At 37.8% G+C, this 17,063-nt stretch overlaps 1 protein-coding gene across 2 annotated transcripts; it reads right to left on the bottom strand.

Moving 5' to 3' along the window:
* Positions 1 to 681: 681 nt before the first annotated feature.
* Positions 682 to 16,789, bottom strand: LOC104688463 (MAP3K12 binding inhibitory protein 1). Of its 2 annotated transcripts, none has more exons than XM_039552815.1 (9): positions 16,649 to 16,789; positions 12,214 to 12,333; positions 10,329 to 10,541; positions 10,128 to 10,224; positions 8,599 to 8,664; positions 6,775 to 6,927; positions 4,137 to 4,234; positions 2,799 to 2,837; positions 682 to 1,642 (listed from the first exon to the last, which is right to left on the bottom strand). In XM_039552815.1, the coding sequence occupies exons 1-9, from the start codon at positions 16,763 to 16,765 to the stop codon at positions 1,532 to 1,534; spliced, it is 1,014 nt and encodes a 337-aa protein (XP_039408749.1). In that variant the 5' UTR covers positions 16,766 to 16,789; the 3' UTR covers positions 682 to 1,531. The 2 variants fall into 2 exon arrangements, with proteins under 2 accessions (XP_039408749.1, XP_039408750.1); XM_039552816.1 differs by having other exon boundaries at positions 682 to 1,639.
* Positions 16,790 to 17,063: the final 274 nt, after the last annotated feature.

Below are 17,063 nucleotides of genomic sequence, written 5' to 3'. Positions count from 1 at the left end.
GTCTAGATGTTGAGACACATCAACAAGATAGCAGACAGTTCCTCTGCTTTTGCTTAATCTTTGGTTACCTTTCAGACTACAGCTACTGCAGCTGCTCTGATTAGCAAGCACTGGAGAGTTTCAGATGCAGAGGAAGAACAGCAGAATGTGTAGTTCTGGAAAAAGGATGGTGGTAAGAGGTCAATCCTGGATCCACCTTATTATGGGGCTGTGGTGGACTGGAGAGCTCATCTTTCTGCAGAAACAGTCCTGACAGTGGAAGTTAGTTGAAGAGGGTAAAACCCTCTTTGTATCCCCTGTTGTATCTGAGGCACTCAGATCTCTTCCTGGAAGGACAACAAAGCACCTTAGAGGCAACTACCATACTGTTGTCCTTCCGGGAGCCAGGACAAGACCTCAAGCAGCTTTACCTCCCATCTCTGCTGGTTCACCTGCAGAGAAACATTAGCTGCAGTTGTTATAACAAATGTTATTCTGGATAAAAAGATGAGTTCACAGAAAATGTCTACTATTACTCAAAGGCTGTGTCCAGTCAGTACTGTTCATAACACCTGTCACAGAGACTGATACAGGGACATCAACAATATGACTGCTGTAAGCAGAGCAGTGCATTTAAAACTCCCTCTGTAACAGCTACTTTTCTTCTAAACTGAAATAATGACAGACAGTAAATAAAAGAACTTGTATAAATAGAAAATAGTTTATTAAAAAACAAACAAACAAAACCAAACAAAAAGTCACAACACAATCTCACTTCACTGTGTGGCCAAAGGTCTGACTTTAATTTAAACTACACAGCTGGCATCCATGCTTCAAAAGTCATGTAAGCATGCATATGGAAAGGAAATTGGTGCCTTGCTGGCATGCTCCTCAAAATCTCCCCTGGGATGGTTTTTAGAATACATTGTTTTTGAGCAGGTTATGAAATGTGAATTCCCACAAGACACTGAGAAAGTGAAGAAAGGTTGTTTATATTTACACATACAGGATTTCCATAATCACCTGTCACACAGAAGTGCAATTTGCTGCATTTCTAACAGCTGTGAAAAGAGTGACAAACACAGAAAAAAACCCCACAGGTAAGCATGCATTCTGTAAGGTTTTGGTAATTTTTTTCTGCATGTCAGTTTATTTCTGAGGAAGTATTTAATTTCACAAGTCTATGCAAACTACTTACATGAACAGTATTCAAAAGATAGTCCTTTGGAATACTTAGTCACCAAGAATTACACGAGATGTAGTTTTGTGTGCAGGTTAAGACCTTTGACATACAAACAATGCTGCAGTCCTCCTTTATAACAGAAGGGAATGGATTATTAGAATGACATTCCTGAAAAGTTCTTCATTTTAAAGTAAGTATTTCATTAATAAGGCTGCTTTTAAACAAGTTACTCAGAAAGAAAGCTTTCAAGATCATCCAAAAGGAGCATATATGTATGCTTTGTTTTCATTGCTAGTCATCTCTGATGAACACTACGCAGGTCTATGGTTTAGGCATGTGTAAAGCATGATGAGGATTCTGAAAACACTTTTATCGAAGAAGTTGCTCAGACTCCTTGGACTTGCTTTCTTTTGTTTTCCTCAGTAATGCCTGTTTTATAGCATTGATCTTTTCATCAAGTTCAGCCAATGAATAGCTCTGCTAAAAGAACAAAATAAAAATTACAATAATTTACATCTTGTAATTGCTAGAGAAGTGGCTTATCACTTGATACTTGAGGTCACTGCATACTGCACTAAGTGACAGATCTACTTCTGCAGAATTGTCTGAATCTAGTCTTTGCCTATTTATATTTAAAGGAAAAAGAACATAAACTTGCAAGAAAGACAGTCCTAACCATGGATCAGTATATTGGTGCTACTTCTATTAAATGTTTGTTTAGCCTGCTCATGAAAAACCCTAAGAAATCCCTTCATGTTAAAACACTGGATAAGACTACCTAGATTCTGTAGGACTTCAGTTTACAGCTGAAGGGTTTTCTTTCCCTACTGCCCAACATCAAGCTCCTCTGTGCCACTTAACCTGACAGGTTTTTTATATCTTCTTACACAAACCAGTCATCATCCTTTTTATAAGAATATTTCACCCTATGCAAGACTTTCTTTTCCTAAACAATCCTACTTTCTCAAGTCTCAGATGGCCCACATCCCATCCTAAGCATTCTCCCCAGTCCATCTGTCTCCAAGGGTGATGGCTAGGAGCAGACAAGGTTCCAGCCATGGTCCCACTTGTACCAATGAAAACTTCTCTCTTGTGGCTAAGGTACATGGCTAATGCATTCCCTTATGTGATGGTGTTGTGAAAATGGCAAGCCTTACTTACAGGAATCTGCTATATTGTTGCTATATTACCTGCTATAATGTTGGGTCCTTCTGCAATACTTTTGCCAAGCCAGCCATTTCTAATTTTGCCTTTCCAGAAACCAGTAAAGCAAATTGAAAAATAATTTTTACATCAACAAAAACCACTAAGCCACAAAACAGAATGACATTAATAGAGGGCTGATCAGAATACAGAAATTGCCTGTTACTTTCAGCTTGATTAATAAAATTATTGATTTGTTTTATTCTATCATCCTTCTAACTGGTGAAAACACTAACTTACCCTAGTATATATTCTTAGAAGACCATGTGATTCATGGTAACACCCACTAGCTTTCTGTCTCCTTCCCTCTCTCTTCACCAGCAAGCTATCCAATACTGATGCAGCTATTTCTGAGAACTTAGATATTTGCTTCGTAGAACTTTCCACTCAAAACATCCTAAACTTAAGACGAACAAGAATTAATAGCACTTACATGGGGAGATTGAATCTTTCTCCTCTTGCCAGAACAGCTCTGAAGAAAAGACATAATCAAAATAGACTTAATGTTGCACTGACAGAGGACCACAAATAATTCTGTAACAACATTGTCAAGAGTCTTTAAAGTATAGAAAAAAACACTGACTGCCATTCCATGGATTAAAGAAACCTTTTTTATAATTAAGTACTTTGGATCATGAGAAATACTACTGGAGAGCAGTCAGAAGCTGTTGAAGCTTCTCCACACTTGGCAGTCAACAACTATCAATTTAACTGAAGCTTCCTTCAGACAGAATTAAGCTTTTGAAACTGTCAATATTTTTCTCCCTAAAATTTGCCTATATCCACACCAATATTTATGCAAAACTTTGGATAAAATGTGCTAATTACTGTGCAATACTACTATTGCCACCATCACAATTTTTTCCCTGATCCTCCTTATAGAGATCCTAAAGCACTTTCAATAGAAATTTCAGCTTATGAAATTGTATGTTTTAACTTCTGGTTTTCAGCCACTTAAAGGAATACCCTCACAAATAAAGAACTTTATTGGTTTCCAACACAAATTTAAAAAATTATAAACAAAAATGTGTAATATTGCTATTGATTTTTGATTACTGACTCTTCTCAAGCAAGAAGATACAAATTAAAATGCATTCAACAATAAAAGAGACATTCTTACTGTTACATAGGGAAAGAAGAGCAAGATAACACACAAGAAATTCCTACAGTCAAGTAGAGCCTAATGTAGTAACAACTAATGTTTCTTTGTCCTAATACCCTTTGGTGAGTTAAGGTTAAGGTATACTATTCAGAGACAGAGCTCTGCCTGAAAACCAGAAACTAAGAAAACTAAGCCACAGAATCACATGAAGGAATTTTTAAGGGGTTTACTCTCTCATCTATTTAGAAGTTATTCGCATAGCGTTATCAATCGGATCATGTACAGAAGACCAAATGATTTTAGTTGTTTTAAGACATTAATGATTTCTATCAAAAATCAAAGCTTCAGTCAATTTTCTTGACATAAGAAGCACTTCAGATTGTAAGGCAGGGAGGAGAAATACAACCTCTCTTATACATTTCTTACAAATTAGTCAAGCTTGGGTGGCAGCAGTGTTGTTCTCCTAACAGATACATCCTTCTTTTGAGTGAGAAATTAGGTAAATATGAACTTGGTTAGATGATCCACATGTAATATAACCACTAACCAAGCCAGAGTTGTTTATTAAAAGTGTCTGCCCTCTAAGTTTTTCTCTGTACATCAAAGATTCAAGCACAAAAGGCCAAAACACATTTAGGTATGGCAAAAGAAGGTGAGAAAATTTCTTACTACAGATTGAAAATATTCAGGAGACAGTCCTTCCAGCTCAAGGATTTTATCTTCAAGCTTCTTAATTCTCTGATAAATGTCTCTTGGTACTGGACCACCTAAATACACCAGTAGTAATGCAAAGAAATCAGGAAAAGTGCTTGAATAACTTATTTAACTAAAGATTGCAAGTTTCAAATTTGCATTCTTCAAGATTAGCTATCAACCAGTAGCTGAAACAAAATAAATGGATGGGATAATAAAAAGGAAGGATAATTAATATGATTCAGGATAAAACCTGATTGATAAGCCAGTGCAGTCAATGAAAGCAGTAAGACAACTTCATGTAGTTGGCTGAAGTATGTCAGACAAGGTCCCTGAAACAACTAATGATCACTCTTACAATACATTGGTCATAAATGAAACGCTATCACTTCAAAGCTGACACCAGCATTAGGAGAGAGCAGATGGGATGGCAGACCACACATGAATTCAGCTTTGATATCTAAGATAGGTTTCTTTCAGAACAATCTCCACTGAGCATCAGAGGTTAGAGGACAAGTATGAGTTGTGCTTGACAAAGAACAGCATTTGCCTGACCATAGATGGGAGAACAGGAGTGGGGAATGTGCGCATTGAACTGAATAACAGAGCTCTGGAAAAAAAAAAAACCAAAAACATAACCAAACAAAAAAGCTCCCCCAAGAACCACCCTCACAAAAAAACCCACAGCAAAACCAACTCACACCACAGAAACAACAGCACCAAAAAAATCCCACCTCAACCCACTTGCTGTTTTCATCTATACTACAGCAGCTTGGGCTCATTTCCCCATGTAAAAACAGAACTGATCAAAAGATCAGCCTTAGCAAGCATCTTATTTGCACTCCATAGTATTCTATAATGAAATAACTATATAAAACAACTATCACAACTAAGTACTGGCTATTCCAATTAAAATGATAGTCTGGTTCTGAACCATGTTGACAACCAAGGCCTTGGCAAGCTTTTCCTTTTTGACACCCATTTCCTTTTATTTCCAGGTCTGTTAGACAAGACAATTCTATTCTGCTAACTACCAAAATAAGCACTAATGTGGGGTTTTGGAGGTATTTTTCCATTCATCTATTTCGTCCCTTCAAAGAAACAATTTTGCAGGTAGCTTCCCTCCTTCAGTTCTGCTTTCTACTCATCACTCAGCACCTACTAATTAAATTGGTTCACCTCTCACTCTTAATATTGCTTTCTCTTAATGTAAAGGGAAAAGAGCAATACTGCACTAGAAGCTGTTCTGAAAAACAGCCAGTGAATCAAGATTAACTCTTTCTGTTGCCAGAAACAAAAACTGGTGGAACAGGTAGCTGAGGCATGTTACCTGCTCAGATGAGTATTTTTTGCACAGCTGCTGGGGTATGCATCAAATAATACAGAGATGTTCCCCATGAATGCTGATTTGAACAGGAGTTAAGCTGGTGTTGCATGCTTCCATCTTCTTAACCTATATTATAGTTTAGCTGACCCATTCCTTCAAACAAAATAATGTCACCTATTATAGGCACAACCTGGAAGCAAGGACCCCTCCTTAGCTACCTCCAATCATTATCCCTCATATGCACAAACTCCAAAGCTACTACACATTGTAACCCTAATGCTGACCAGCCACTTCCAAATTCTATTTCCATGCACAAAAGCCAGCTTATTTTTGAGACAGCTACACAGCTAAGCATCAAGCTCTGACTGCTGCCTCCGAGTATCTGCACATATCTTAACTCTCCTTCCTGCCAGAGAACTTTAATCCACTACACAGTCACAGGAATCTAGTAATCTAGTCAATGTTCCAAGTATTTTTAAGAGAATGGATTGGCATCTATTCAGTATTCAAAAGACAAAAAAGTCAAGTGTGTCCATAGTGTCATGCATAGAAAATTCACTTTACCAGATGGAGATCAGGTTTCTGTTCTACTTTGAAAAGAATTTTCAAAAAAAATACTAATTTCTCATTCCTAAGTTCCTCATTGATTTATATTATAGAAAACTAGGGTTGGGGTGAGGAAAACAACTACCTAAAAAAAATGTCACTAGGCTGATGGCTATGGCATGTATTTTAGTGAAAGGTATGGACTCATGTTTGCAGGCCTAAAGGGAAGTAGTGACAACAAGCTTCCCACATTCTGGGAAATAAGCTTTTCATCTAAATGTATTTCAAGAAACATCCATCTTTAGGAAAAGGTTTCAGGTCATCCTTTGTGTTGATTCTACCACCAGCCCACAAGTTGTCCATGAAGCAGCCCTTCAACCTAAACTCAGCTTTTCCTGTTCAGCGGTTCAAGGCAGGACTCCAGTGGCTACGGAGAACCCCCACCTCCAGATACTCCATATTATTTTAAATCTTGTTCTGATGTGCCTCTCTCTTATTTGCCACCACATAATGGGTACACTTACTAACTCAGCATCTCAAATTTGGCATAAATCTGGGTTAGTTTTTGGGCATAAAACCCTAAACAGTAGACCATCGTACTTGGGGTGACTAAACCCTTCAGTGGATCTATCCACTGTTTTTACAGTATCATTTTTTATAGACTTGCCCTGTTCCACCCCAGTAATGATAACTGTAGTATAAAATGGCACACCAATGTCAAAATTAAAACACGATACAAACCTGTTTGTAACCGTAAGTGTGCTTCAATGTTTTGCAATCTCTCCTCAACAGCTTGGTTTCCACAATCATGCATGGGTACACTGGCTTTGTGACTGGGCCCATGCGTTCCTTCAGATCTAGTCTGAGGCCCATATGTATTTACTACCCTAGAAACTGTTTAAAGACAAAATAAATTTCACATATATGCACATGACGCACAAAGCAGATCTAACTAAAAGAATCAAAGTATTCAAGCATGAAAACCTGTGTTAAATCAGTTTCATGAAAGTCTTGCATACGAAGGGTTCCACATACATTAAGATCAAAAGCTCAAGTAAAAGCATTTTCCTATTTTTTTGCAGGAGTAACTAAACCTAGCAAAAACCTAGGATTTTACATATGCAAAGTAAAAGAATTACTCATACATTCATGTAGAATGGCAGTGTCAAGAATTTGTCATCAGCTGCTGATAAACAGCAGAAACCTAGGTATCTATGTCAGCAGTTATACATGTGAGCTTTTGTGAACACAAAGAAGAGGCCAGACCTCATATTACAGGAAGCATCATAAACATATGAAGATGAGGGGAGGTACACAACTGGAAGAACCAATGCAAACCTCAGCAAGGAAGTTCACTTCTAATTTTTGTCATTTGAGTAAAAGCTTTAGTGACTCTTCAGCTGCATTTGGGACTATCTTTTACCCGTGCTGACCATGTCTTCATCAGGAGATTTTGATCACTTCTTGTTAAATCACAGTCATTTCTTAAGTTCTCCTCATAGAATTACTGCAGTGTACTGCAGATTTAAAGACTATACTGGCAACTCCAGATGCTGAAGCACACACACACATACACCATTCCTACTCAATACTTCATGAAGGCCACATGCTACATTCTTGTTTTAATTTATGCTGGTTTTAGTTCCAATTCCTTTCTAAGTGTTTTTCACATTTCAGTTATGAACTGTTCCTTGAAGTGAAAACTTCCCTTTTTTCCTGTATCATGCTGCCAACTTACAAATTAACACTCAGTTTAAAACACTGACTTATTCAAAGAGGTTCTGTGTGAAAGATTCTAAAATTGAACTCACTTCCCCATCTCCTTCTTAGCTCACCATACCTTCCAATACTTATTATTGTGCTTTACAGTATTATTCTGAATTACAGAATTCAAAATAATTATTGGTTTCTAGGACCAATACTAAGTGGATAACTGAATATTATCACTCTCAAAAATGGAGAAGAGGGTTACTTTCATTCTCATTTTGGGTATTTAATTTGTTTTTAAAGAAGGGTAACTTGCATATACCTAGAGAGTAGCAGATGAACAAGCAGTATTTTACACACAGCTTCTGTTAGACAATCGCTTCCATATTATTTATGCCTTTCCAAAAGTTAGTGCAGTGATAAACTCGTTCCCCAGCACGTCACTTCTTATAAATCTGTCTTAGAACTTCCACTGTCCCCAAATTATATTCTATTTCAATACACTTACTCCAATTAATGAAAAATAGAAGATAATCCTATTCAATCTCATTTCCTTATTGATGGCTTCACCTTAAAGAAAAACTAAGAATTGTTCAGCTTCTCTGTCCTCCTTTATCTTTTCCACATTTCGTTTTAGACAATGAAAATAGGCTATTTTGTTTTGGTCTTTAGTGCCTAACCATTAATTTAGATTTAAAACCTTGGAGACATAAATGAAGATGTAAAAGTATTCACTAGAGTCAAAAATCAGTACGTTAAGTTTGCATTTTTGAGCATTCTATAAAAAGTTTTGATATCAAAAACTTATCAGTGCAGTCATATCTGGACACTTAAATGGGTATTAGAAGAGTTGCTTACCCTTTATATGACTTTTAAATCCAGGATAGGGTGTGAAAATTGCGTCTGTTCTGGCACAGCTATTTTCTAAATAAATAATGACATAACAAGTGAGGTCCTAATTATGTATTTATAATTGAAAATATTCTAACCACCATCAGCCTTGATGCTTTTAACAAATCTAATTAAAATGCTTCAAACAATAAAAAAAAAATCAGAAATACTTAATTCATTCTATAAACACTTGCCCATTAATAGTTTCACACACTTGCATGGACCTACTAGTTTTAATTGGATAAGTCACTCGTATTAATGTGCGCACGTATGTATAGAGAAATTTACTGGGTCAGGACCAAATTTATTTGGTTCTTACTTTTCACTGCATTTCTCTGTAACTTATTTCTTTCTTCCTGTACAGAAGCTTTTTTCCTGCTTACCATTGTTATTCTGGTTTTATGTCCTTTTCTGAAACTCTTCTATTTTTGACTGATCTAGTTTACTCATCAGCACTCTTTCCTAAACCTTCCTGCATTTATTCTGATCCATGTGAATTCTTCCATTTGCTTAACCATAGAAACCTATAGTATGGACCACCTTAATTTATACTAATGTTTATATATTAATCTCTGTTCATATACACCAAAGCTTTACATATATTTTATTATGCCTGAACAACGAGACAGGTCTTATTATCATTTCTTCTGTACTTAATTAACAATTTTGGGAAACAGTGTTTTACTTTCTAGCATATTCTACTAAACTTCATATATCCTTACATTCCAACTAACATTCAAGCAGTTAAACTCTCTAAGAAGCTTACTGAACAATAAGCTTTGATCTCTAAGAGCGTAAGTACCTCACAGAGACAATGCACATGTGGGCTCACAGGTACTTAGAAGGTATCTCTATACTACTTATGTAGTTTACATATATAAAACTGTCTTAACTTCAAAAATCCATTTGGCTACAGTTACTGATCCTGTAAAGGGGATCCAGTCTACCAGATGGATTTAAGATTGGTTACAGATACAGCCAATTGTACTAGTTGGTGTATGAAAAACACCAACAATGTGAGCAATGTTAAAAAAAAAAAAAAAAGGTCATTTCAAGTAGCTAGTAATTCAAATTCATTGTAAAAATACTTCTTTGTAATTTAACTAGCATTAAATTAACTTCAATTTGAATATGCAATTTACAAGACATTTCTGAACTGCAATTCCATTTACTTTGGAGGAATATCTAGTTAAAACACTGGGAACAATAGCTACAAAACCATATGAACTAAGATAGCAGCTCTTAAAATTAACACAGTAAGAGATACAATTTTTCTGTATGGAATGCCTTAAACGTTGTCATCCAGTGACTACTTTGTTTTTCTATCTGACATCTGAAGTACACATTCAAGTTCTAAATTTTAAAATAAAGTTACTCTTAAGAGAAAGTTCAGTTTTAAATACAGATTAGTGCTTTTGGAAAATAAAAAAAAATTAAACAAAAAACCCCACACAACTTAAATTCCTATGAAGATTAAAGTCTGGCTAGCCAGTTACCTTGATTACAATCAATAACATTGCAAAATTCCCTGACATTATTTTCATTGATCTCGGCTTGTTTCCTCTCGATGAAAGCTGATATCCGCCTGTCAATCTGCAGGTAACAAACATGATGGCATGTATCTATTTCATTCTTTAAATTTAAAATTTAGAAAGGTCTTTCATTTTTCTGTTTTCAAATTCATGTAAATCACTTACTTCTGCTTTTCCAGCTTTTATTTGGACCACTTCTGGATCAAAATGAAAATGAGCATCCTTCAGATCTCTCAAGTCATAACTTCCATACTTTTCTTCAGTCTGACTGTTACCATCATAAACATCTAAACTTGTTTGACTTTCTGTTTTACCTGCAGGTTCAACATGGCCTATATTTTCCTCTTTGATCAATGACTGTAGTTTTTCTAAGAGAGGCTGAACAAAGAAAACAGTATGTTAGGGTTAAAGAAATAAAGTCCCAAAGTCCCAAAGCCAAGAAGACAAGCACTATTACAATTTCCAACCAGACCAATGGAAATAATTTTGGGAATTACAACATCTTCCTCTGACAGAACACAGTAATAAGATTAAAAAGAAGTTCCAAATATTGTGCACACCACAGTTCTGACCTTTTTGACCTGTGTCTTTTAGAAGTTTGAAAACTCCCAAATTTCTGTGAAAATCTGCCCATAGTCCTGTGTTACTAGCTAAATCAAAGCTTCAATCACTGGCATCAATGCCACTTAATTAACATGTCATTCAAATGCCTACTCAGAACAGTAAGGCTTAGTACTTTTCCTCCTTAACATGAAATCCAGTGCTCTTACACTGTAAAGCCTTTACTTTATCACCACAGCACTACATTCTCCACTTGAAACCGTAGTTGCCCAAGTGAATGAGAGAACACAGACATGAAATACATAGGCATTATCATGAACACATGCTTTGCTTGACACGGTTGATTACCTACTTAGGTCATGAAATTAAATGAGAAAAGGCACTGACATTTGTAGCAGGAAAAATGCTTATTTTACTGCAATAACTCTTATGTACGATGTAACATCTAAACCTTGGTACATGTCCCTGCCTCTTTTTAATTTCTATCAGTTTTATCTAGTCTGAATTTCAAGGTGTATTTCTCTCTATAAATTACTTTAATTTTTTAAAAGACAACATGATTTTTAGCATTTTCTGAAATGGAATCAAATTCCTACTTGCAGTGTTCTTACATATTAGACGTAAATTTTATTTGCTTTTATCTTGCATATTTTCTCTTTCTGTTCATCACACCAAAGATTTGGTGGATTTCTGGAAAACAAAGGGTCTTTCTTTTACCTACAGACAAGAAAATACAGAAACTTCCTTTTTCATCCTCTCAGTACTATGCACCTCCAATAATTCACTGACTAGCTGAAGCAAAATAGTAGTACTCAAACCCCCATCTTTTACATATGAACTATCAAGGTCAAAACACTGTTCAGTTACCAGCTGACAAACTGCTCACCCTCCCTGCCATGCAACTAAATTACTTTTGGCAGGGTTGGAAAGTTTCAAATAGTTAAAAGAAATGACAGTAATGGTGACTGGCTACTTGGCAAGATGAGACATTAATGTCAAAGAAATTACTCTTTTAAAAAAAAAACCTACGCTGAAAATATATTTAATTGCAGTAAGACACTCCAGGATGTGTCATGCTGGGATAATGCCACTTCTTGAACCACTGAAAGCACTCTATGAGCCTCAAAACTCACCCAACGCATGGAATCATTATCGTAGCATGACACACACCTGCCGTGTCTTATTGCTTAATTATAACCCACCATAGATGGAAATGTATCACATTTACAATGCAAGTCTAGAAATCAATGAGGCTGCATTTATTCAGCCTGCTCACCTACAGTGGCTATTCCCACCACTAATCTGAAAAATCCGTAAGTGAGAGTACCTATGGAGCATAGTGGAATCCCAAGCATTTAACACTTCTGCATTCCTTTTTTGTTGAACACAGCAACATAAGATCAAAATTACTGAAATTTTACAGCAGAGATAACTACTTTTAGTTGTTGATCACTTTTTTGAAGTCAAATGTGTCCCATGAAATATTTACCTGTAAACATAAAATATGCTGCTGAAGTGCACTAAACAGCAATGCTGGCTGAAGGGCTGATGTGCTCTGAAGCTTGCTCCAATCGATTACAACTTTCACAATATCGTCTCCAAGATTAAGCTTCAACAGGGCAAAACAAACACAATAAAAAATTATATTATCTGTATTAACATCAAAAAAGTATGCAAGACTTCTACAAGACAACAATTATGCTCAGTCTCATATAGATCCACCCCACTTTTAGATGAGAACATTGGAAAGATTTGCTATCAATTATAGTGCAAGCAGCTATCATATTCTCAGTAAATTAGTATTTGTAGAATATATTCTAAAACTAAAATTTCCTTACTAACTCATCATGCTTTCATTGTATTAATTCAGTCCTTGGATTTATTACATTAATTCTTGTATGAAAGCATATTGTTCATGTTAATCGCTCACACCATCTTTTCTTTTAGTGGATACTAGAACCACCAGTACGAAGAAACATGACCCAGGATAGCAGTCTCCTGTAAGTTCATGTATTTTATTCCAAGATTGCAAGACTATCTATGCCTCCATGACCCATGTCTGATGTAACACCATGCCACATTCTTGAATTTTTACTTGCTGCTAACCCAAAGGAAGCTTTATTTTAAAAATAAGTGCATAAAAATAAACATTTTTGAAAATCTCAAGATTTAACAAACTCTAGATTACACAGCACCACTATTAAACCTATTTTCAAATCACACTATTTTCCTGTATATACATTTGTATTGAAATTAACAATTGCCACAGTCTATTTTCACTGCCAAGGAATTGCAATATTTAACTCCCAAGGCAATAAAGAAAAACATACATAATGAATTTGAAGTATTATTTAAAAGAACTATGTATCTTCTATAAGCTAAAAATACACTAATACAAAGCTGATTGTCAATAATCTCTGATGAACTAACACACTTTCACACCTAACTTTGCCCTTTTTGTTACACTAAAGCTCTTCTCAAGATCTTAAAGTAGTGCTCACTTTCATTTCCCAAAGTTAAGTAGGTTGTTCTCCAACCAAACATCCTGCAAGTGATACCCCAAACTCTAAATACAGATAAAATTCTTGTTTGAAATCAAGAGGACCTACATGTACTCTGCTTGCAACACTGAATTCCCAATTCATATGTATATTTGCACATCTATCCCTCACTCCTTCCATTAAAAAAAAAAAAAAAAAGTGGGGGTGGAAATAGAAAAAGGTACCTCAGGAAGATGACAAAGGTGACCTTTAAGTCATGGTCTAAAGATATTTAACTTCTACCAGCATCAAGTATTATGAACAAGAACACAAAATGCATATGCACTTGTGTCCTGAAGCCACCACGAAGTGTATGAGGAAACACTGAGAACTGAACACAAGAATGCCTCCATCACTCTGAAGACAAAGCAGTGGATGACAAGCTGTCCCATGTTAGTTTCAAATCCCAGCATTAACAGAGTTTTGTAAAGAGCTATAAACCTGAACCTTCCTTCTCTAGTTGAAGATCAGCCTTGTTACATTCAGGGTTAATTCCCAAATTACATAGCAAAGGAGACAGTCTAACTAGATATATAATGTATTTTAGCTCATTTTCACACAGTTATGCCTGTTTAGTAGTTACGCTAAGTACATAGGACGTAGGAAAAGTAATGTTCTAGGATATACTAGTCTTGAACAAGACTAAAGAATGTATTTAGAATTTAGTAGGAATAAAATTTACTTTAGGAATTAAGCTACTGTGCATATGTGATCATCTGAAGCACGCATTTCTGCCCAAAGTTTCTAGAGCAACATCTCCTATATTACAGTTTACTGACAGTGTAAGAAAGGTGTAGATTAAGCAACCCGAATGAAACAAAATAGAAGTGCTACTGCAATTTCCTAATAATCCTCCTTTTTCAAAAAGAATAAGCTTATGTGTGCCTTCGTATCATAATGGACAACTCCTGTCCAGGTGGTTCAATGCACAAAAAGCAACAGAACTTCTAACTTAGAAGCCAGTGATACTTTAACTCACAGACACTGCTTTTAAATAAAAGAATAAACCCCTCTTGCATCAACAAAGGTTTCTAATACAATAGAGTAAGTTCTCAGTCTTTCACATCCTATTACTTACTAAAACTGTGACAAAGAGATTTATAAATTTAGTGTTTTGATAACTTCAAAGCCTTTGTCTGATTACAAGTCCACAGCCTATTCTGCAGCAATTTACAGGATCATAAAACTAATTTTAAAGGGCTGAAATTACTTATGTTAACACTGCCTATTACTTGAATCTTAAAGAACTTTTCAGGATCAGCTATATTGGTTTCAAGAGTTGCCATTGTCAGATATCCTCCTGGTCACGCCATTGATTGCTCCAGTAAAAAAACTCCTGTGTCAGAAATATTCCTGCTTACAGCCCAACTTACTAGCATAAATCCAACTTAAACTACTATGATGAATCACAAACTGTGACTGCTAGCAATCTGCCACATGTTCACTCATCTCTGTAAAAGGGAAACGGGGAATCAGTAGTTTCAGTCAAAAATGCAAGATAGTTTGCTAGAATCAGTAAGGGGGTAAAACACAGAAGTTAAATCTGTCAGAACTCAAGCACTGGCAGACAAGTGTGTAACTTAACTGGAAAGGATCGTAACTGAGCAATGAAGAGGACTTTCACAGCTAAGATGGAGCAACCAGATCCTTCTAGCTCATTGCACTGGACAGTAAAATGGGTCTGTTGTCATGGAAAGAAGACACTCCAAACACCAATCAAGAGAATTATACTCTGCACCATAGGTACTGTAACTCTACTGAAGGGATGTGGCAACTCTAAACGGTTTTCTCACAACTGCCTGTGCACACCCAGTCATTTTTAAAAATCACTTGGATCTGTCCAGTGAGAGGCTAGTTGTAGAGACAGCTTTGGAAAAAAATTAAGCTACTGAAAACAAGGCAGAAAAATAAATTTTAATGTAGGTTTAGAAACAATTAATTAAACTTGTGATGAATGCCCTAGTTAAGAGCTTAGGAAACTTTCCCTTTAGTCTCCTTTGTGTTTTTCATAAATACAAAAGTTTCAGCTTTTCTCTGACGTGTTGTAATACTGTCATTCATAGTGTTGTCCTTACATCTAGATAAACTGACAGTCACTAGGTCTTCATTGATCACATTCAGAATTTTCACCAGGAAGAATTACGGGGCCTTTAAACCTCAATAGATAGTTTTCATGCCTCAGTAATCCTGAGTCAGCTGTGTCTGACCATTACACTGTTTAGCACTGTGCTCCTGTCCAAAAGGCACTGTAGTTTTTAATCACTTTATAGAGATAGGAAAACTGAACTCTTAAGTAAGTGCCTGAATTATCATGCCCTTAATTTTGCTTGCGTTTTGTTTGAAAACAGAGACATTTGTTAGCAGACTTGGAGGTGAGAAGCAAATATAATAAGAGTTCTACACAGATGAGAGGTGAAACACTCTAAAAAATAATTTCAGATCAGCCAGCAGCTACTCCTAAACTGCCTCGGCATCTAAGAGCCCATTTCTGTACCAAACATACATTAAGTTACACCAGCTCCTGCAGATATTGCTCATCATCTGGCCCCAAACCTTCCAACTGCTAACTTTTGAAGTAAGAGTGTGCTTCTACTGCCTTCACAGAACTACATACATGTTTCCATAGTGGAAAATTAATCTGTAAATTATTTGTAGCAATAATTAAATTATTACTAAAACCTTCTCCTGACAAAGGCTTACCATAATATCTGTTACACAATTCATAGACATTACTAAACATGAAGTACGTGCTTCAACTTAAGTACCACAAAGCAAAGCACCTCTAAAAATTCTGACGCTCAGATACACTGTGGGTTTCATAGTACGTTATTACCAAGGCAGGGCTAACTTCAAGCTCCTGATAATTTATTTTGGCTTAATGCACTGTAAGCTTTCAGTAGCTTTTCAATTCCGAGTAATTAATTAAGATACAGCAATTAAGCAAATTGCATTTCCTATGGAAGAGATCATCTGTTAAACTATAAAGTGACACGCGACGTCCCGTCACTGCGAGGCAAAGGGACGGTGCCGGCTGCGGGAGAGAAGCAGGAGAAGCAGCAGCAGCAGCAGCAGCAGCAGCAGCAGCAGCCACGCACCCTGGGGCTGCCCCGGCCGGAGGGAGAGGGAGAGGCAGACGGCACCGCTGCTCCAGCCTTGGCAGAAGCCAGGCGGGCGCGAACAACCTCCAGAAGCGAGGCAGCTCCCTTGTTTGTAGCAAACTTATGTCCTCTGCGGCTCCGTTCCTGGAGCCCACAAGGGCCCCGCAAGCCGGGAAGAAGCAGGAGCCAGCTCTGCGCGGACCCCCGAGGCGAGGTGATGTGAAGCGGGCACGGCGCCCAAGCCAGCTCCGCCCTGGGCCTCTCCCTCCGCCCGCCCCTCACTCACCTGCCCCGCCAGCCCGACCAGACAGCGCAGGGCGCTGCTCGCTACCTCAGAGGCCGCAGGGTCGACCTCCGGAGCGCGGCCGCCGGGCAGGAGCGGGCCGGGCACCGCCGCCGCCATGACGCCAGGCCTGGCCACGGCCGCGCCGTCGCCCCGCGATGACGAACGCCTGGCGCTGGCCCCGCCTCGCCCGCTGATGGACAGGCGCGGCAGCCAATGGCAGCCAATGTGGGGGCGCGCGGTCCCGGCCGGGCACGGCGCTCCCTCAGCCTCGGCCGTGCCCCGGGCGGGCCTGTCCCGGGGCTGCGCTGTCCCGGGGCTGCGCTGTCCCGGGGCGGGCTTGTCCCGGGGCTGCGCTGTCTCGGGGCTACGCTGTCCCGGGGCTACGCTGTCCCGGGGCTGCGCTGTCCCGGGGCGG

The sequence above is a fragment of the Corvus cornix genome, chromosome 5 (genome assembly GCF_000738735.6).
Source record: "Corvus cornix cornix isolate S_Up_H32 chromosome 5, ASM73873v5, whole genome shotgun sequence".
NCBI lineage: Eukaryota > Metazoa > Chordata > Aves > Passeriformes > Corvidae > Corvus > Corvus cornix.
Note: the sequence above shows the minus strand (reverse complement) of the source record. Positions and strands in the feature narration are given on the sequence as shown.